The sequence below is a fragment of the Amblyomma americanum genome, chromosome 3 (assembly GCF_052857255.1).
Source record: "Amblyomma americanum isolate KBUSLIRL-KWMA chromosome 3, ASM5285725v1, whole genome shotgun sequence".
Taxonomy (NCBI): Eukaryota; Metazoa; Arthropoda; class Arachnida; order Ixodida; family Ixodidae; genus Amblyomma; species Amblyomma americanum.
The window spans coordinates 208204539-208225080 of NC_135499.1; the positions used below are offsets into that span (position 1 = coordinate 208204539).

General features: G+C 50.6%; 1 protein-coding gene across 1 annotated transcript in view; it reads left to right on the top strand.

The window, feature by feature from the left end:
* Window positions 1-22: 22 nt before the first annotated feature.
* LOC144125957 (uncharacterized) overlaps window positions 23-20542 on the top strand; it is a 144817-nt gene continuing 124297 nt past the window's right edge. Inside the window, exon 1 of the mRNA XM_077659798.1 lies at window positions 23-76. Coding sequence (XP_077515924.1) covers window positions 52-76 — 25 coding nt within the window. The 5' untranslated portion in view covers window positions 23-51. The remainder of the gene's footprint in view (window positions 77-20542) is intronic.

The window sequence follows — 20542 nt, forward strand, 5'->3', positions numbered from 1 at the left end:
GCTCGAAACCGCGCTCGAGGCTAAGCCGGCTAGGCGTCTTCTGCTCCAACCATGGCGACAGGACTCGATACTCCTCGTGAGTGACAAATCCATTTCTTTGCCTTTCTTGCAGGGACCAGGATATCCAGATTCCAAGCTCCTTCAATGGAGAGCGTTACCGAAGTATCAGCCTTCACAAATATTGATGATTCCCGGAACGCACATAGTTCGCCGCATGCGCGGAATCGTTGCGGTCGCGCGTCTCTGCGCGACAGCCGGCGCGGTGCGAATCACGCCGGGAGCTGTCATCGCGTGGAGCTTTTCGCGCAGTCTTGTAGTGACGCTGTTCTACTGTCACTAGTTTGTGCCGACTGGTTTTTAGCGACGGCATTATGCTTGAGGGTTCATTCCATCTTCTAATAATTATTATCTTTTCTGGTTGCTGTGCGCGCTTTGGGCGCGTCGTTTCGGTTCTGGTATCTAAACGGGCGTCACCGCGCGCCTGCGAACCCTCGATCACGTACAGCTCAGCCGCGGCGGTCAAAAATCGAAAAGCGCGCTCGGCGGTGTCAAGCCTGAGCATTGAGTAGGTCCCGCTGCACACCCGTGCGCTGTACTTGAATTCCATTTCGCGTCTCGTTTAGCTTTGATGCAACGAACCCCTCGCTTTTACCGAGTATCGCTCGATTTTGTCAGTCATTCAGAGGCTCGTCTGCTTCATCACTTGCTGTACGTTATCTTTTTTTTTTCTTCTGCACATGTCAGAGATATGATGCAAGCTCTGTTTGCGGAAAATGCTGCCTTTGTGAAAATAAAAAAAAAGCGAAGTTTTTGTGCGTCTTTCCCGGCACTGTTTGGCGAACATTTGCAGCTTGCGCACGGGAGGCTGAAGCTAAAGTGATCTTCTGATGCTCTGGATAAGAAAAGAAATACGCCGAGAAGCCCAGGATGAAGAAAACCGGGAGGGAATTTGAGCCGGGTTGCTGTTGCACGGTTGATTGTTGACCGGCACCCAATCGACGAAGCCGTGCAAGCGGCGCGACTTGTGTGCGGCCCGAGGAATGGACCACGCCCAGGCCATATTGTGTTCGGACATTTCTTCGGCGTCGGCCGCCGGCACTTTTTCGGAGGAGGCGGCGGTGTTTGCCCGCGCTGCCGAGCGGAGGAGGCGGTGGCGGAAGGGCGAGGGTGAAAGGCGGAGGAAGAGGAAGATGGGAGGCCAGACGAACGGGAAGCAAAGGCAGCAGGGGGGCGAATGGACGGAGAAGGTTAAGGGCAAGGGGGAGGCGCGGGCGTTATATAGCAGCAAGTGGGATTCCTAGGGAAAGGGTGAGGAGAACCAGCAAGTCTCTCTCTCATTTTCTTCTCTTCAAGGCAGGAGGAGGGAAAAAAGAGTCTCTCTTTCATCCTCCGTCTCCCTCGACGCTCCTCCTCTATTCTCCACTGCAGGCATTGCTTGGGCTTTTTGCGTTTCTTTTTCGGCATCCGCCTGTTTTTATTTTCATGCTGGTTTGCGCTTTGGCCTAGGGAAGCTGGCGGGAACGAAGTGAGGGACGAAGAAAGCGATAGAAGAGGCTTTCGCTACGGTTTGGTGTGTTTGCGCTGCGCGGGCTCTTGGAGGGGACGAAAGTCCTGTCTCCAGCACCGAAAGAGCGAGTCGGAACGACGAGCGCTCCGAGTGGGAGGGGAACAAAAGGAAAGGTGAAGGCCCTCTCATCCTCTTTTGTGAGCCTGCAGTATGCGCTTTCGTTTTCTATATTTGTAATCATTTGGCCACATTCTCTGCAGCTCTCGTGGAAGGTGACTGCTCTGTGGAACGGTTGTGCAGTCTTTCTTGCCTGTTTGTTATTTGAGAGAGGGAAAGCGCGGCAGTCTGTGAGGGAAAGGGCCATGGTTGCTTTCTTCTCTCCTCCTCGTTCTGTCTAGCCGAACTGCTGCCACCCCGCTGTCGGATCGATTTTTCCGCGGCCGGGGCTCCCGGAGGCAGGCGTCCGGGATGGAAGAGGGCAGAAGGGAAGGAAGCCATTGCTGGAAGAGACGTTTCGCAAAACGCTCTCCCTCGTTTATGGAAAGCAGCCGGCGTCGCGAGAGGGGATCGCTAGCCGCCAGCACATTCTCGTTCTTTCTCTCTCCCATCCTCCCTAGGTCCTTCCCCAAGGGTGGATACGGGATTCCCTGTAGTTCCCTCCGCCTCTTCCTTATTTATCGCCTTGTGGCTTCATACGTTCTTTTCTTCCCCTTTTATTCATTTTTGTTCCTTCCCCGTGCGTCGCTCTCCATTAACCCATACAAGCGTTTCGCTCGTTTCTCTCCCGTTTTTGTCACTTCGCGCATTGTCTTAGAGCGAACGTGTGAGCACACAGTTGTTCACTCTTTTTGTTCTTGTGTTTTTAATGGCTCCCGATAAGGAATTGAACCTCTTTTTTATTATTATTGCACTCACTGAAGAGCTGGTGCGTTCTGCATTATGCGCTTCCGCCGACGTCTTTTGCTACCCCTGGCTTCTCCTTTCACGGAACGTCTCGCATCTCTTCGATCTCGCCTTCGCGGGCTGCCGTGTCACTAGTGACGTCTTTCGTTTCCTGCAGCAGTAGTTCGTTTCCACTGCACATTTTTCCCCACTTCCCATCTTTGTACGAAGTGCTACAGAGAATGGGATATATATATATATATATATATATATATATATATATATATATATATATATATATATATATATATATATATATATATATATATAAATAAAGATAAGAGACAGAGAGGAAAGTAAAGTGCAGTAGGCGTCTGTCAAAGAGCAGACAGCGAACTGCTTTTTTTTGTTTGCTTTGATTCAAACTGAATTTCTACACCGAAAAGAAAGAGGGGGTAGGGGGCAAGTAGACAGGAAAGAAACTCAAAGCGGGGCGAATTAGGCGGAAAGCAGCAGCCAGGCGCCTCAGATCCTCCGCGCGTTAACTCTCAAATAGAATTGGGATGGCGCTCTCGTCGGCCGTTCGCTCTGTCGAGCCGCCATAGCTTGCTTGTACTTGTTGCCTCCCTCTACCCTCCCTTTTTTTCTCCGACCCGTCAATTCACTTACGTCTGCTGCCTTCCGATCACTATTGGCTTAGGATTGAGTTGGCTTTGACTTGGCTGCGAGTGGCTTCCTTTCTTTTCCTCCGCCTCACCGTTCCATCGCTCTTTAAAGGGGGGAAAACGGGCGCGAAGGGAAAGGAGTAGCTAACGTGACTCGGTTACTGCCCTTGTCGAGGAGTGATGCAAGGCGGTGCGGCAGAGAGGCTTGGCGTTTCTTTTTCTCGTCGGAATTAAAAGCACCGCAGCTCTCCCTCACATTCCTTTCCTCCCCCTCCTTTCAATTTTTCGCGGGTGCCGCTTTATTCCGTTTGTTCTCTCGCGGATCCTGGTGTCGTTGCCGGGCCTACTGCTTATTTTCCGCCCTTTCCCACATTTGCACATGTACGCGTGTGTCGTGCGTTATTTATTCATCCGCTCGGCTTACTTGTCTCGCGCGACGAAACGTGTCGCCGTGCAAATTGAGTTTTGCGAGCGTTCTGGGACTGTGCCTTATTTCTTCCCTTTTTTTTTTACTCCCTTATTTTTGCGCCTTCGCTGTGGGCTTTGTCGTCGCTTATTCATGGAGCTGGTTGGCAGCTGCCTCTCTTCTGTTCCGCGTCGTCATTGTACAACGTCGAACAGTTCGGCACGCATTGTGAGCACATAGGGCGGGAAAAGTAACCGGCATTCTTTTCTTTCTATGCAAGCAAAGCCTTTCTCTATTTGTAAACGCCCAGCTTCTTGGGACGGCCGCAGTGATCTGACGCGTCGTATGAGGTGCGGTGGAAGGTCGATCGGTAATTGCATCAGCGTTTTCTGTTGGTATATCCAGAAGCCCCGATATTCACGTCACTCGCTCCTCGAAACAGTTTGAATTCCGTGGCTAAACTAGATGGTTATTGTGCAGAAACAGCACACAGCTGTAGTGCGCTGCTAATGGTGACTCCATTTTGCTGTCTTTGCTTTGTCATTTCATTAATCTCACCATGTGTCGATTAACCGGCATTGGCTTTATGGACTGTCATTTGACAGAGGAGCTATCGGCGCGTCATCGTAAACATGGGCGCGAGGTTATCGAAGAATAAGCGATAAAGGCGATTCCTAAACTATGCATACACGAGCGGCGCGTATATTGGTTTCGTTTTTCACTCGACAACCAGTTAGTAACACGCTTGCTTTAGGGATTATTACACTGTTTTAGGGCTGACGCTTAACTCGAACGCGCGTTTATAGCGCTGTCGAATGTTGGCGGCACTGGAACGAATGCATCCGAGGCGCGCGCACTGGCATCGTCCTCGCTGCATGGTCACCGGGACATACGGAGGTTACAGACTGCGTATAGACTTATGGGCTCTTCGCTAAAGTGAACAACCAGCGGAGTGTGGCAAGCGCTTTGCAACCTGACCAACAAAATGTCTCATTCGCGCCCAAACGTCGTAACGCGAAAAAAAAAGGAAGAGGTGTGGCAGAAAAGTGGCAGGGAGCTCGACTCGTCTATAGCTTGGGAACAACTATAGTTGTTCCCAAGGTCGAAAGATGACGTTGCAGTCGCGATGAGGTTCTTCAGTTGGAATCGTATAGAGTTGAAAGGGTGGGTCAGCTATACTGCACGTATTGTTTTCCTATCTATTCTACTTGGACTTGTTGTGGCTGCGGATAACCGGTTGATCTTTGCTTCTGGAAAGGAGTGCTCGAAGTTCATTCGACCTCATGAGTCAGGTGCGGGACGTGTGTTGTTGCATTCGCTTTGCGAAATACTTTTCTGTGAGGAATGCGAAGGGGTTCGTTTATATATATATATATATATATATATATATATATATATATATATATATATATATATATATATATATATATATATATATATATAGCGGTTTTATAAGGGCGGCCCTGAAGCCCACTCCGCTGGTCCATTCAAATATTTATTTTCAGTCGCCCGCCAGCGTTCGTTTCTCTCTTGAGTCACTGACAATTAAGTTAGCAATGTTTCAGTTTGCTAGATTTAGTAAATGCCCTTCTTTACAGGAGAGCAGCACTAGAATATCTATTTTAAAAGGCTCTAAAAACACGCAGAACAATGACGCAGGCTAGTTTTACAAAGCTATTAGGCCATAAATTGCAGCAGGCCTACCTCTGTATAGATTAAGCATGTTACCACGACAGGGAAGCGAGCGAATGCTTTAGAGTGAGGAAAACTGTGCCGTCAACGAAGAGTGTTTGCGGGCGTCTTTAAATGAGAGTGAAGGGCCGGTGGTAGTCTTTTATATATTTTTGTTTCTACGTTCATCGCCTGGTCGGAGTGACACACGCGGCGTAAAGTAGCTATCCGGCTCTATAGCTATACGCCGAGGACGAAGTTTGCTTCAGCTCGTCCCCTCACAAACCATTTGCGTTGAGACTTCCACGCCTGCCGAGCGTTGCTACTTTCATTGGCCGCAGTTCCCCTCTCTTTCAGGACACTAAGTAGTACCTGTAATGACACGTACGTGTTTTCTCGAGGAGCAGTGTGTGTGTGTGTGGGGGGGGGGGGGGGGGGGGGCTGGGCCGTGCCTTGAACCGCGCGAAACTCTCGGGGAACCGGAAAACACGGAAACGCCGAGAAAAAAAAAAAAAGAGGAACTTGGCACGCACCGGGGATTCCCGCGACGCCCTTCCGCACACACGGACGCTCGCAGTCAGCCATCGAGTCCTGCCGCGCAGGGCTGTCGGGCATTGATTAAACTTGACCACGACCGTGGAGCGCGCGTTTGCCGGCCGGTGACCAGAGCCGAGGACGGCGGCCCGGGGGCAAAAACCTCGCCATCGATCGAGCGCCCGTGGCTGGCTGGGGACGCATGGCGGAACCGGGCAAGGGCGGCGTGGCGGAGCCTCTTTTTCCCTGCGTCGTCGCCGCAGCGTAGGCGCGCTGCCTGTCTACGATGTGCTCGAGGCGTGCCAGGGAGGACCCCGCAGTCGCGGATGTCTGACGACAATGCACCATATAGATACACATCTGCAGGCTGTGATGGCGCAGCAAGCCTAATGCCGGCGCATTGTTGCAAGTCGGGAAGGCAATAGGCTCGGAAAAAAAAAGGTCAATGTCGGTAGCTTCAAAACTGCGAAAAGTTTTGTGGCTTTGCCTTTTTTTTTTTGCCACCGCCTTTTTTTTATAGGGAATAGGTAGTTGCATGTCGAGAACTTAATTAATTAAACTAGAGGGAGAATCACTTTATTGTGCCTCAAATTATGCGCCCGGAAAGTATTCGACGCGCCGCACCAGAGCTCAGCTAATTGTGTCGATCCCTACCAGGCACGTCCGCCGACCGCGGCGGCCGCGTTTTTTATGGAGGCAAAACGCTAAGGCGCCCGTGTGCTGTGCGATGTCAGTGCACGTTAAAGATCCCCAGGTGGTCGAAATTATTCCGGAGCCCTCCACTATGACACCTCTTTCTCCCTTTCTACTTTCACTCCCTCCTTTATCCCTTCCCTTACTGCGCGGTTCAGGTGTCCAACGATATATGAGACAGATACTGCGCCATTTCCTTTCCCAGAAACCAGTTATTATTATTATTATTACCAGGCACGTCGCCGGTGGAGAGGGAACTTAGGAGCAGTGATCGTTCCTGTACCCCGTCGATGAAACCTCGAAAGAACACGATGAAAGTTTGCTTCGACTAATAATAATAATTGGTTTTTGGGGGGAAAGGAAATGGCGCAGTATCTGTCTCATATATCGTTGGACACCTGAACCGCGCCGTAAGGGAAGGGTAAAGGAGGGAGTGAAAGGAGAAAGGAAGACTCCCTGCAGTGACTTTAACGTAACATTAGTGCCACGTCAGTGCTTGAGCAACCCTTCATGGCTTGCCTTGTTAACAACCACGGGTCGGAAAGCTCTCCACTTCCCCCGCTTTAATATTTTTTGTTTAAACGAGGGAATCGTGTCGCAGCCGCCATGCAGAATCGTGGTGTACTCTGTTGGACAACTCCGATCCGGATGGGCTGCGAATGAGAGGGCTGGCCTTTCACCTATCTAGCCCCCCTCTGGCCTTGTTAACCGACAGCGGCCGCAGCTCAGCGCCGTGACGCGCCACTGTACGTGAAGAAGCCGCCAATCAGATAGCGGCGCAAGGACACAACGGCCGCGCGAACGTTGAAGAAAACACCCGTTACGCGTCGTTACCTTCGCCTTCCGCTTTGCCTTTGCCGTATGCGCATACGCAGCTCACTTTACGTGTACACTCAGGGCCTAACCGACGTCTCACAGCTTCGTTTATAATGTGGCTCGCTTTTTACCTGCGACTGCGAAAAGGTAGTACACGTACGAGCAATATGAAAGGAACTGTGCTCTTAGTTCGCAAGTGAGAAACCAGTATATTCGAATGTATGCATCGAAGGTTAAAAAAAAATGAAACTTTAAAGTGACCACACCTGTACTTTAAAGAAATTGGAATAGTATGGTCATCGTTCATAATCAGGGTCGATAACCGACCACCCCGGCGGCCCGTCGATCGCAATTAGACTTGTCCCTTTCTGACGATATGCCTCGAAAGTATCCTGAATCGTCAGGGTGTGTTTCGCAAATTTTCTTGCTTTTCACCACAGTCGCGTGACGACTGGTTGGCATTGAATAAATGTGAGTGGCATCACGTAAACTTGAGCGTCGAAGCCTCTTCCGAAGTTGTTGTGGCCCAGTATGTGCACTTTTCCCGGGCGCTGGCGTGGCGTGCGCCTTCGCCGTGGAGAAGCCTAGCGGCGGCGAAGCCCCACCCCCTCCCTATCCCACCCCACCCGCTGAGAATTGATGGTTTTTCCTCCGCGCAGGCGGCGGCGGTGATGCCTCTTCCTCGGTGGCTGCTGCGCCAGCACCGGAAGTCGCCGCCGCCGCTGTCGAGGCGCGCGATAGCGGCGAGGAAAGGGGGAGGGGGGCGTGCGTTGAGGTGTTGCCGCTCCAAACAGTTCATCGCATTCCTCCTCTTCTGTTGGTGTATCCCATTACATTTATTGCTAACCGTGTGCATGTGTGCGGTGGGGGGGGGGGGGGGGGGCAGAGAGGAGGGTAGATGCGATGAAAAGAGGGAAAGTGAGGTGGTGGAGAACAAAAAACATACGTGTTGAATTTGAGAGCCCGCTGGAGGGTGTTTATTAAGGGGGTTGGGGTTGTGGAGGCATGGTGAGGAGGAGGAGGAGGTGTTGAGTAGTGTACGAGGACACCGGGTGTGCGTGGGAGGCTTGTTGGTAACAGGCCTCCCGTCCTTATGCTCCTCTGCTTGCTTGCTCTCTCTCTCTCTCTCTCTTTCTATCTCTCCCCTCCTCCACCCGGCGTTAACACAGTGCAGCGGCGGCGCTGGAACGTAGTATACTATGGGCGATATAGAAAAGGACTGAAACATTCAAAAAATTAAAAAGAAAACACTCAAAAACGTTTTTAAAAAAGCCATCGAAGTCAAAAGCCCGAAAAGGAAAGGAGGAAGGGAGTTGGGAGCTGAAATTACAGCGAGATGAGTTACGACCGTGCGGCGTGTAATTGGCGGCTGCATCCGCGCTAAATGCTCGCTGGAGCGTGGAGAGGAGGAGGCACCGCACTTGAGGAAGGGAACGAAACTAACCTTTTTTTTTTTCTTATCGAGCATGGAAGATCGAGAGACGGCAACATGAGCCAAGTCGCTGGCCCATTCGTCAGCGCTCGGAGTGAATCAAGGGAAGGTTGGTGGCAGTGGGCTTGCGGCGGCGAAATTTGATATCCCTCCCTCTGGGCTGTACAACTTTGGTCTCTGGTGTTTGGCTCGCGGCGACTTTTTTCTTTTTCCGATTTTTCCTGACTTTGTTTAAGATTTGAAAACGCGTGCCGCTAATGAAAGGAACTAGACTGCGCCGTGAAGAAGTCATGTGAGAGGTGTGAGGGACTATGCGCAGCCTTCGGCTTTTGCTTCGGCGACTCTAGTGCCGGCACTGCTGCTGCTACTACTGCTACAGCGCGGACGACGGCCGATCCCTTTTCCCGGTGTTGAGAACGAGAAGCCGGGGGGGGGGGGGGGGGGGGGCGTTCTTTCCTCCTTCTCGGCCTCTGTGCTGCTGCGCCAAGAGATGAAGCCACTCAGAGAGAGAGAGAGGGAGAGGTAGAACTGCATATCGCGTGCCTCATTTCCGTTCCTCGGTGCGTGCGGTGCCCGCGTCGCGTGTTTCTTTCTGAGCTCTGTGCCGCTCCTTGCATAGCGCGTATCAGCGGACTTCCCGACGACCAGCTATGTGTGTGTACACAACCGGCCCGACCGCGCAGTTTGCCCACAAAGGCGGTGCCGCTGTGGCTCGAGAAGAGATGGCTATCGAAGCGTTTGGAGCGGAGATGTTTCTCTGCTCTCTGTAAGAGAAAGTTAATGAAAGCTGCAGATGTTAGACTGGTAGAACTACGACCGGCAGGCTATTCGAATGGGCATGGTTAGAATGAAGGGATTCAAGCGCGCGCAAAGGGTTAGCTTGCGCTTTTACGGGTTTATTAGCAGCCCCGGTGCTGACTGAAGCAATGCTAGCATATCTAGCTTTTAATGCGATAGCATTAGGAGGGCCAAAAAATTATCTTTGGTTCAACATGGCTCAACCTAGTAAGAAGAGCGAAGGCTCTGTTAAGGTAAGCACACGCCACACGCTTTCATATAGCGAACGGCGCGTGACGCGATTTCCGGCAGTTGCGAGTGCGGTCGGCTCCGCATACGCAGTTGTGGCGAGACGCAGCGCGTCACGTGTCATGACGTCAGAGCCAAGCCTCCGCTCCACCTGGTTTGAAGGTCAAATTTCATAGCCACATGACCTTCAGATTTGTACGGGAGGACTAGAGCTTTCGCACTGAACATGTCCAACATTCTCGGACAAAATTTTTGAAAAATTGAAGAATTGTAAGTTACTCTTAGGAAAATATTGAAGGCAATGGTCCATTCTTATGATATATAGCCAAATCTTTCTTTTAAACCGTTTACATCGATCGCATCGAACAATTAAGAATGATAAAGAAGACCACTGGGGAACGCTTATGACTATAGCAAAAATGTTAATCAAAAAATGCAAGACTTCCGTCAGGTTATCTGCGGATACATTGATTGTTATTGTGAAATCTAACATTATATTGACAAAAATTTTTTTCATAAACGGTTTCCCGCTCAAAAATTATTTTGTCCAAAATTGTTGGGAATATGAGGCGAAACCTGTCCTGCGGAGTCGGTGTCTGTGTGGAGTCTCCATCTCCGACGTCTCCCTACAGGTGGAGAGGAAGAGGATTGACAGGCGGCAGGTGGAGACAAGAAAAGTGTTCAGGGGTATTTGCCTCTCTCAAAGAAATTGGCTCAGACAACAGCAGGCCTACGTGCAAAATATACAGCCTCCCGAAAAAACTATCTGTGCAAAAATGAAGCTTGCGCGAGCTATTCCTTCTCGCACCATCGGTGGCTGTGTTTGAAGCAGCCACCGATGCCAGTGTGGGACTCGCCGCGATCTATGAATGTGGCACATCTTGCGTGCTTGCGTAATTGGAATAGAACCAGAAAAAATTAGGGAGTGAAAGACAATCAATTCCGAATTTGATCACAACTGGAATAGATTGGCGAGTGAGAGAAGCATACCGTCGCATTTCCTCCGCATCAATCCAATTGACTGTCCCTAAATTGTTCGTGGTGTAGTCTCGTTCATACGATCTCGCTTATTTCGAACTTTCTGTCTATCCGTACTAGCCGCAGCAAACTTTCGAACAAACTACGGATCATTCTCATAGTTAAACTTCTATGGCTTGCACCCGTCGTGCTCGTGAGAGGGTCCGGAGGTCTGTTGGGCCGTCCCTGCTGGCACCTTGGAGGAAAGCTGGCACTTGGAGACTAGAAGATTTGACTTCGTTTATTGCACGATCCTCTCCCATTCCCCAATACACGTGATTGAATAAGCATGCAAAACAAAGAACACCAACGAGAAACATGCCCACGCCCTGGGGCGAAGCGCTGCGTCCCACTCGAGTGTTTGCCCTCGCCCTTGGAGCGGGCCACCAGTCATATATGCCGTGCATTCTCTCGGCGGTCGCCACGTGGCCGCAAAGTTGCCGAGTCACGTGGTCGGCTGCACGAGCTGCACGTGACTCCAGGGTCGTCGCCACACACCTTTCACCGCCGCCGCTGGTTTGACGCGTTGCCGTCAACGTGCGCCACTTCAGTGGTGTCGCGAGTTGCGAGCTGGTCCGGCCGACGGAGACCATGGTGGACCGTCGGGCTCGTGACAGTGGCGCGAGTTTCAGGCTGGCCTGACCGCAAGCAATCCCTCGTGGAATGTCTCCCGTGACTAACCCCATAATAGACTAGTAGACCGGACCCCTCCTGCCCAAGCGCAGTGGCATTGTTGGGGTCAGGCGGGGTCACTGCGCCTGCGCGGCCGGCGTCTGGTAAACCGGTATACGTCTACACTAATACGTCTCGGGTACGCTAAAAGCGTCTCTTTTCGTTTTTTTTTTTTTGCTACATATCTGTGGAATAAGTTACCCCGAACTGTTATGTCATGTCGTTTCGTTCATACGAACAAGCAATTAGAACACTTGAACCCCTGGTAGAATAACAAACCTTATATAAAATTGTACGCATTTTTTATTGTTCTTAGCTTTTGTATACATTTTTTGTATACTCATTATGTACCTCTACAGTTCGTCTCTGATGTACTGTTTAATATGAGGACCCCTCACGCAACTTCTGCACTGAGTTAATCCGGGGGTCCCTCCTTGGTATACCTGTCCAGTAAGGGCTCCTTGGGTGTCGCCACATTGCTCGCTGGGCTCTTGTGAACTCTTGGCGTTAGCGAGGTGGGAGTGGCAGCGGAACCCGTTTGCAATAGCCCACAGAGGAGGCTTTTGTTGCGAAAGCAACACTACGCCAGCCAGGAAGCCAGCTCGGCTCGTCGCGTGGTCGCACTTCAGCCGTATGCTGTGGCCCACGAACGACCTTGAGCCGCCGTTGACTCCGCTGGTGTCGCCGCTCGTTCCATCAGATGTGCTCCGCTGGGGTAGATGGAGAGGAGGTGTCGCCTCGCAGGGTGTATATATATATATATATATATATATATATATATATATATATATATATATATATATATATATATATATATATGGGCAACAACAAAAGAACGAAGCGAGGAAGAGTCAACGGGCTCAAGAGACGGCAGAAGAACGCGCCGCACGACTCGAGAAGCGCGTCGTAACGAAGATGCGGCTAGAAGAAGTCGTGCCACGTCTCGGAGTGACTCTTCAACTGCGGGAGAGACCGGTTTGAGTTCTCGAGAGCCTCGGAATGAGACGCTGCGTAGACGACATGCCGAGGAAACGAAGCTTTCGCAATTCAATTAGGATTAACCAGAGCTAAACCAGTCTATTTTTCGACAGCCACATGGAAAGGTCTATTAAAAATGAAATGTAAAAACCATGGAATAACATTTAAGCATTCCTGATTTTTTGATGCTTTGACCCCGTAAACACCTTGCAACGTGCAAACATTGCACGTTTCGACAGTGATTTCGTCCTGCTTCTTCATATTCGAATTATTGAAATTCGAATTTTTTTTCTTACGTATATGTTTGTTTTCTTGTGTATTTCTTTGTCCATCGTCCTCCTTCTTTGGCGGGCTGCGAATCCCCGTATTTCGGAGTACAGCGCCGGAAGTAGCACTTTGCGGAGTGAAAATAATTCACCTTGAGTTTCGTTCACCATTCCATTTATTCCTTTTTTATTAATTTCGCCTTGCTTTACTTTATTTGTGAGAATCTGGTCTATTCAGCATGATTAGTGGTGCTGCCTCCTCGCTCTTCGCCTCACACATGTCGTGTTGTCGGGCTCTCCCGGCATTCTGCGTTTTTTTATATATATTTTTACCTTCGTTTGCGTAACTGCTTCATATTTTGCTCTAGCAGTAAAAACTTCTCTCTTTCTGACACCTTATTTATTTATTTCTTCTCCATTTTATCTCCTCCCTCCAATTTGCACACATATCGTTTAAATACCCGGATGCCTGCCTCCCTTCACGCGCTCTCAGGTTCCGTTTCCCGGCCAACTGCCGCGCATTCCCGAACTCATCCCTCAACTTTTCCCCCACCCGCCCCCACTCCCTGCTTTTCTATTCATTTCCGGGACGCGTTCCCTTTTGTTCTCCTTCGCCGCGTACCCGCGCTGCCTTCCGCAGCGCCGCCTGGTAGCGTGCGTTTCTCTCTTCCCCCCCCCCCCCCCCCCCCTCAAAAAGTGCGAGATAGGGATTTGCTTCTCCCTGGCTCCTCTTGTTTTCCCTTTATTCTTGTCTGTGGCGTTCATTTAGTTTTACCCCTCGCGTCCACAGCCCCGTTCGCTGATTTATTTTTATGATGACTATCGTCGCTTGATCTGCGTGTTCCCCTTCCTCCCTTCCGTCCCCTTGCTTCGGCTATGTGCTCTCCTCTTGTCATTCCTTTTGGCGCGAAGGTCCTTTGCGTGTGCTGTTATGAATAACGCAGCAAGAAAGAAAGAAATGAACGTTGCAAAAAAAGCAAGGAGGGTGGGTGGCTGAGTGCTCAACGGCCGGGAATTCCCCTGCATTCGTTCAACTGTGTTCATTTTTGGTAATTTTTATTTTTGTATTGATTCGTCTCCCCCTTATCCTTCTTTATTTTGCAGCACTCGGGTTGCCTGAACCGTCAGAACAAGAATACAGCATAGGCGACAGATTTTCGGGCGTGCACGCAAAAGAAAAAGCAGGTAATAAAGATAACCGCGGGTGTAAAGAATTGAGAAACCGCAAACTGAGAAAGCTTTTAATATAACAGGCAGCTCTGAATAACCGGTAGGAATGGGAGGTTTAAATACCGCAGCAGTGACGGCTCGTTTAGCTCTTTTATTATTATTTTTTCATTCGTCGCTTTCTTCCCTTCAGGCGCTCTCCTATTTGTTCAGCAGGGACGCACACATCCAGGTCCTTATTAGCGCTGGTTCAAGACATAGCAGAGCACCCCAGGAACGAGACCTATGTGAAGAAAAACAACGCGAAGAAAAAAATGCTAGAACTTTTCGCTTCACTCGTGAATAAATGACAAAGAAAGAAAGAAAGGAAGAAAGAAAGAAGAGGAGAAACTCCGTGCTTATACCGTGGTACACGTTGACGAATCCCAAACGCAAATGAGGGATCTGAGTGGTCTTGAGTCGTCTCGACGATATGTCTATCGGTACTGTGTGCCGTACTCCTTCATCGAGGAGTGTAAACGCTGGCACGACGGCCGGTGTCAGTGTGATGCGCGAACACCCATCTACTTCTTCCGCCGGCGGATATAGAAATATATATATCCTCGGCGGGTTTATTATATGGACGTAATTGAGGCGAGAGCGCAGCGCCGCTTATCGGTCTCGTCTCGTGTGCCAGCTCAGTGCTCGCGCCGCACCCTTCTCTCAGACTCCTTCCTCCGCTCCTTCTCTCCGCCTTCCCAGACTCCGCGGCGCCGGCTTTGCTCTTTACGAGGGAGCGGCTTAGTGGCGTAAGCTCATTCCGCGATGCTATAAGCGGGAAGCCACTGCTGCGATCGTAATTCTTGGGTCTCCGACCCTTTTCCGTTTTCTGTTTCTTTTTTTTTTTTTTGGTGGGGGGGGTGCTTCTTTTCTGTCCTTGGCCTGTGTGTGCTTATTTGCGCTATCGTTTGTATTTCGCTTTTTTCTTTTTTGATGCTCGCGGGTTTGCTCTCTCGTCGTTCTTTCTCATTCTCGTTTTGCTTTTTTTATTTTTTCCGGATACCCTAGGACTAATCATCTTGTTGAAATGTTCGCTACCGGAGTGAGGCTCCCCTCCAGCTCCGTGATAAAATAGTCGCTGTTTTCAAGAATCCCATCCCTCTGCCAAGTCTAATCGTGGATCGTTGAGTGTTTGTTGGTTTATCTTTCATTTTGCGCTTTCTTCTTTCTTACTATCCGAAGCTCCCCGCATAGGCATCCTTCGCTGTTTATTTTTTTGTTGTCACAACTTGATTTGCTTCAGCATTTTTCATGACTTACCGTATTTACTCGCGTAATGAACCCACTCGCGTAATGAACCCACCCCCCACTTTCTTAGACGAGAAATGAATTTTTTTTTCCGTCGCCGAAATGTCGCTTCCATGAAATCGAAAACGAAACCTCTGCTTATAGCGCCATGCCTGCGCTGCGGCGGCAGTGCGAAGTAAAGACAAACCCACTTCAACGGCGCTGGTCGCCATTTCGCTAGCACTTCGCTTTGTTGCTGTTGGAGTTGAGTGCGCGCTACGGCCTTGGCGTTATTTCGTGCGTCCTCTGCATTTGCTGTGCGTTGTGTACGGCCTTGGCGTTATTTCGTGCGTGCTGTGCGTTGTGTGATGGGGCGTTACGCTAGTTACACGGCAGCTTTCAAACTCAAGGTTGTGGAGCATGCCTTAGAGCATGGAAACCGTGCGGCTGGACGGCATTTCAGTGTGGACCCCGTGCGTGTGCGCTACTGGAGGAACCAGCAGGACGAACTGAGAGCGACGAAGAAAGATCGCCGCGCCTTTCGAGGGCCGAAGCAGGGCAAGTTTCCTCGCGTGGAAGAAGAAGTCTTGAATTATGTCAAGAGGCTCCGCAATGAAGGATGTGCCGTGTCCCATGAGCTCATACAGAATCACGCGCGGGCCACTGCAAGAGGCCATGGCATTCCCGCAAATGAATTTAAGGCCAGTTTTGGCTGGACGAAGCGTTTCATGCGACGGAACGGGCTGTGCCTCAGAAGGCGCACAACGTTATGCCAACGGCTGCCGGCGGATTGCGACGACAAAGTGCGTGATTTCCACCGCTTTGTTATTCGTGTCCGTGAGGAGAAAAAGTTTCTGCTCTTGCAGATCGGGAACGCGGACCAGACGCCTATCTGCTTCGACATGCCAAGAAACAGCACGGTCGATACCAAAGGTTCTAAAAGTGTGCTGGTGAAGACGACGGGCGCTGAGAAGCAGCGGTGTACCGTGATGTTGGCGATAACAGCGGACGGCAGGAAGCTGCCTCCGTTCGTTATCTTCAAGAGAAAAACTCTGCCAAAGGGAGCTCTTCCGGCTGGTATCCACGTTCGCGCACATGAGAAGGGGTGGATGTCGGCTGATCTGATGTCCGACTGGCTGAAAACAGTCTGGGGACGGGGGCCCGGAGCACTGCTTCTGCCATCGCTGCTTGTTCTCGACAGCTTCCGCGGTCATCTCGAAAAAAATGTCCGCCGCCGAATGACCGAGTTGCGCACGGACCTCGCTGTCATCCCAGGTGGCCTTACATCACTGCTGCAGCCCCTTGAAGTGTCAGTGAATAAGCCCTTCAAGGACAACGTGCGGCGGCTCTATGCTGAGTGGATGGCCGCGGGGAACCACGACCTGACTCCCGCAGGCAAGATCAGGAGGCCCACCATCGACATGCTGTGCCGATGGGTCCTAGAAGCGTGGAGCATGATATCCACTGAGGTCATCATCCACAGCCTCAAAAAGACCGGCATCTCAAACAGCCTTGACGGCACTGAAGACGACGCACTGTGGGCCGACGCCGATGCTGACGATGTGGCAAGCGACATTAGTCGAAGTGACTCAGATAGCGAGACCGAGTGAGGTCTTAAGTAGCCAGAGGCTTGTGAATAAAAATGTATTTTTATTCACATTCATCGCGTACGTGTTTGTACTATAAAGGTAAGGTTGTGACCGCGATTTTCCTCAATGTGACATGAAATTTCGACCTTCTCAAAAATTTCGAAAAATTTTTTCCCGCGTAATGAACCCACCCCCTAAATTTACGTCAATCTATGTGGAAAAAAGGTGGGTTCATTACGCGAGTAAATACGGTAAATACATCGAGAGGCTCCTCACCTGCTTTATGAAGGTCTGGTCTTGTCAAGATCCTTTTCGTTAGCTACTCCGTCTCTTTCTTTTATAATTGTTGTCGTGGATGTCTTCACGAATATGCACAGGGTTCTTCGCTGATTCACAACCCTGTCGTTAGCAGTGCGCGGCCAGATTGTGTTCTCGCACACTGCGCAAACTGCATTGTTATTGCAGGCAGGACAGGATATGAGGGCCTCGCAGTACGCCAGTCCTTCCTTCCAAGCTAATGGCGTCGACACGTTTGGAAGGCGGTGCCCGTTTATGGCAGCCCATGAGGCACTGGCAGTAAACTTGGTTCTTTTCTGTTTTATTTTTTATTTTGTTACTAGCGCTTCTCGCGAACTAGAGGCCCGTTGCTCGACATGTGTTGAAAAAGGTTAGCACCTAAACCGGTGTTGGAGGGGCGAGAGTAGTAGGGTCATCTATAGAGCCTGTAACATGTCCTTGTCATGCACTGTACCCGGGTGAGCGATATAGGACGCTTGTACGAACGACCCGCATTGGTGCGCTGTGCCACGTAACCTCTCGAGACAGACGAAAGTCGCACAGCTCTGAACTCCCGGCTGGCCCGGAGGGTGGGAGGTCGAACTGGGTCACTTGGGGGAAAAGGCAACAAACAAACAAAACTGTCTCATTCCTGCGCACCAGTTTCTCGCAAAAAAGCTCAAAACGTTTAAACTCCTACCCGCTGCCGCAGTTCGGTGATGGCTAAAGGGTTTCGCTGGCTGCTCACGACGAGATAACCAGCTTTCGGAGGCGGCGGTCGCATTTCTTCGATGGAGGCGAAACGCGAAACCGCCTCCGTGTTAAAACGTTAGGATTTCGGATCGCGTTTAAGAGAGAGAGCGAGAACTTAATCCCAGAACATGCACTGCGCTGGCCCAGTTGACTTTGAGCGCAAGGCACCGACACTGGATGGTTGGTGCGATGCGCGCTGCGGCTGAAACTTGCGACGTTGCGTTGAGCGGGACTATTGAGCTCGTTGGGCACCAAGGTTTGGACGCCGCGCCGTTAATACGAAAATTGTCTCGGTTCCTGCATTCGCAGCGCCGACCTAAAACTCTCGAGCGGTGCCGGAGATATGTGCAGGATTCTTTGTCTCGTTATCTATTCTCAGACACTACGTGCTAGGCGGCGCGGCGGCTGCGTTTTTATGGAGGCAAAACGCTAAGGCGCCCGTGTGCTGTGCGATGTCAGCACACGTTAAAGATCCCCAGCTGGTCGAAATTATTCCGGAGCCCTCCACTACGGCACCTATTTCTTCCTTTCTTCTTTCACTCCCTCCTTTCTCCCTTCCCATACGGCGCGGTTCAGGTGTCCAACGATATATGAGACAGATACTGCGCCATTTCCTTTCCCCAGAAACCAATTATGATTATTATTCGCTGAAACTGGAGCTTTTATCAGCTAGGAAACTGGGAGAAAAAATGAAATACAGGTGTCGCCACCATCGCGCGTTTTCGCGAGGAAGCTACGGTGACGTCAGTTTTTTCTTACATGAGGTCCGGATCCCTGAGGCAAGGCTACACCGGCATTCACGTTTTAACAGCGTTCTTGGAGTCTTTTTCGTCTGACGTAGGAGTTCGAATCGAGTGGCGGAGAAAAAAAGTACCAGTTTTAAATTCCATTTTCTCAGCAATAAATCCCACTTTCGGTCTCGAACAAACATCAGCAGGGCCAGAAAGAGCAATAACATCTATTTTTACTTCGGTTTTTTACAGGTAAGCAAGAATAAACAGCTTCAGGCGCGTTCGTGTGAAGATGCAAGACTCTCGAACAGATATGCGGGTGCTCGAGCGCGCTTTCGCTCATACGGGAACACTGAAGAGATCTCGGGTGCCTTTGTGTCGGGTTACGTATCGTACGTGGCTCATGGCCACTACGACGTCCGTATATAGTCCGTATATGATTTGATTTAGCGGATTTAACGTCCCAAAGAGACTCAGGCTATGCGGGACGCCGTAGTGGAGGGCTCCGGAAATTTCGACCACCTGGGGTTTTTTTAACGTGCACTGACATCGCTCAGTACAAGGGCCTCTACAATTTCGCCTCCATCGAAATTCGACTGCCGCGGCCGGGATCGAGCCCGCGTCTTTCGGCTCAGCAGCCGAGTGCCATAACCTCTGAGCCACCGCGGCAGCTACAGTCCGTTTGTAGTCCATATATAGTCCGTGATACCCCGTATATAGTCAGTATGTTGTCCGTATACAACGACGTCCGGTGCCGTGCCTGCACTGCAGTGACAAAAAGGAGCGGAAACGCGTGCGTGCACTTACATGACGTGGCGTAATCCTTACCGCGTTCCTTCTCCTTCATGGTCCAGCTTCGCGACTGCTTGGGTGCGCCTGGTCGCCGCATTTGTCCTAATTAAGGCCGCGACATGTGCGTGCCTTCTGCGCGGCTGCAACCCGCCCGCTGCTGCAGTCTCTTGCGTACTTCCCTCGCTTCTCTCTGTCCTTTCATTTTTCCTCATCAACGGCTTGAAACGGCTGCGCGAGACGCAGTGTATGCTTTGTCTTTGCTTGGTATCGGTGGTTTAATGTACGTCCCCAAGCTGCGCATGTATTGGGCAAGGGGGGATGACCGTGGTAGAGGAATCCGATAAATTTCGACCACCTGAGGATTTTTAATGTGTACTCACATCCTCGCGCAGCACACGGGAGATTTTTGCAGTTCGCCCACACATAAATACGGCTGCCGCAGCCGGGATTCGACACCGCGACCTTGAGATTAGCTGACGCGCGCCAAAGCCACTTAGCCGTTGTGGCGAGTGAGTGTATTTTTTTGGTTGATTTTGCAGCGGTTAGACTATAGATCTGCAAGGCAGTAGGAATTCGCACTACTTATCTGTGATACATCAATGTATATCGACGTTGTACAGGTTTCCGCATATTGTGTTGCAATCGCTCGTAAGTGTACCGTTAGTGCTTAGCGCAAGTGACGGTTTTCTTTCCTTTTTTCTTCTTGTCTGAGGCGCAGGACGCAGGACTTTCAACTGCTGATTTCGTATATAGCGGCCGTTTTAGGAATCGTCTTCTTCGCTTCCTGTCAACACAACGAACAGTTAACCAGCGCGATCGCGGTGCGCCTGATGCCTCGCCCCGTAGATAAGAATGCAGACAAGCTACGATACAAAGGAAACAAGGCAGTCTACATCTGTGTAAGCGCAAACAGCCCTTATCCGTCTCTGCCTGTCGCTGCGTTGGCGCAGACTGATCCATCCCGATGACAAATGGCCGCCGATGCGATCGCGCCGAAAAAGATGAAGGCTGAAACGTGCACGCCGCGCCCGTTACACGGCTCTACATCGGGTTTTCGTCTATCTTTCTTTCTTTTATCTTTACGAGAGTCGTGTTGCTCGGCACGCTCTCCTGGCAGCGAACTCTGGCTTTGTGCATCGCTTGGCGGCGTCGGATCGAATCCGCTTCCTCACGCCCGCCGCGTGCACGTACTACACGGATTGCCTCTCGAAATCGACGCGTCGTTGCTGTTGTTGTGGTCGTCGCTATTATAATTATTATTAATGCGAAAGCTTTATATAGCTCAGTATTGTGTCCGCAGATTTTGTCCACGGAACTTTTTATTGTGAGGTTACCGATATTGTAGCGCGCTTTGTTGTTTCGTGCGAAGAGTGCAGTCTACCGCGGAATAAAAAAAATGAAAA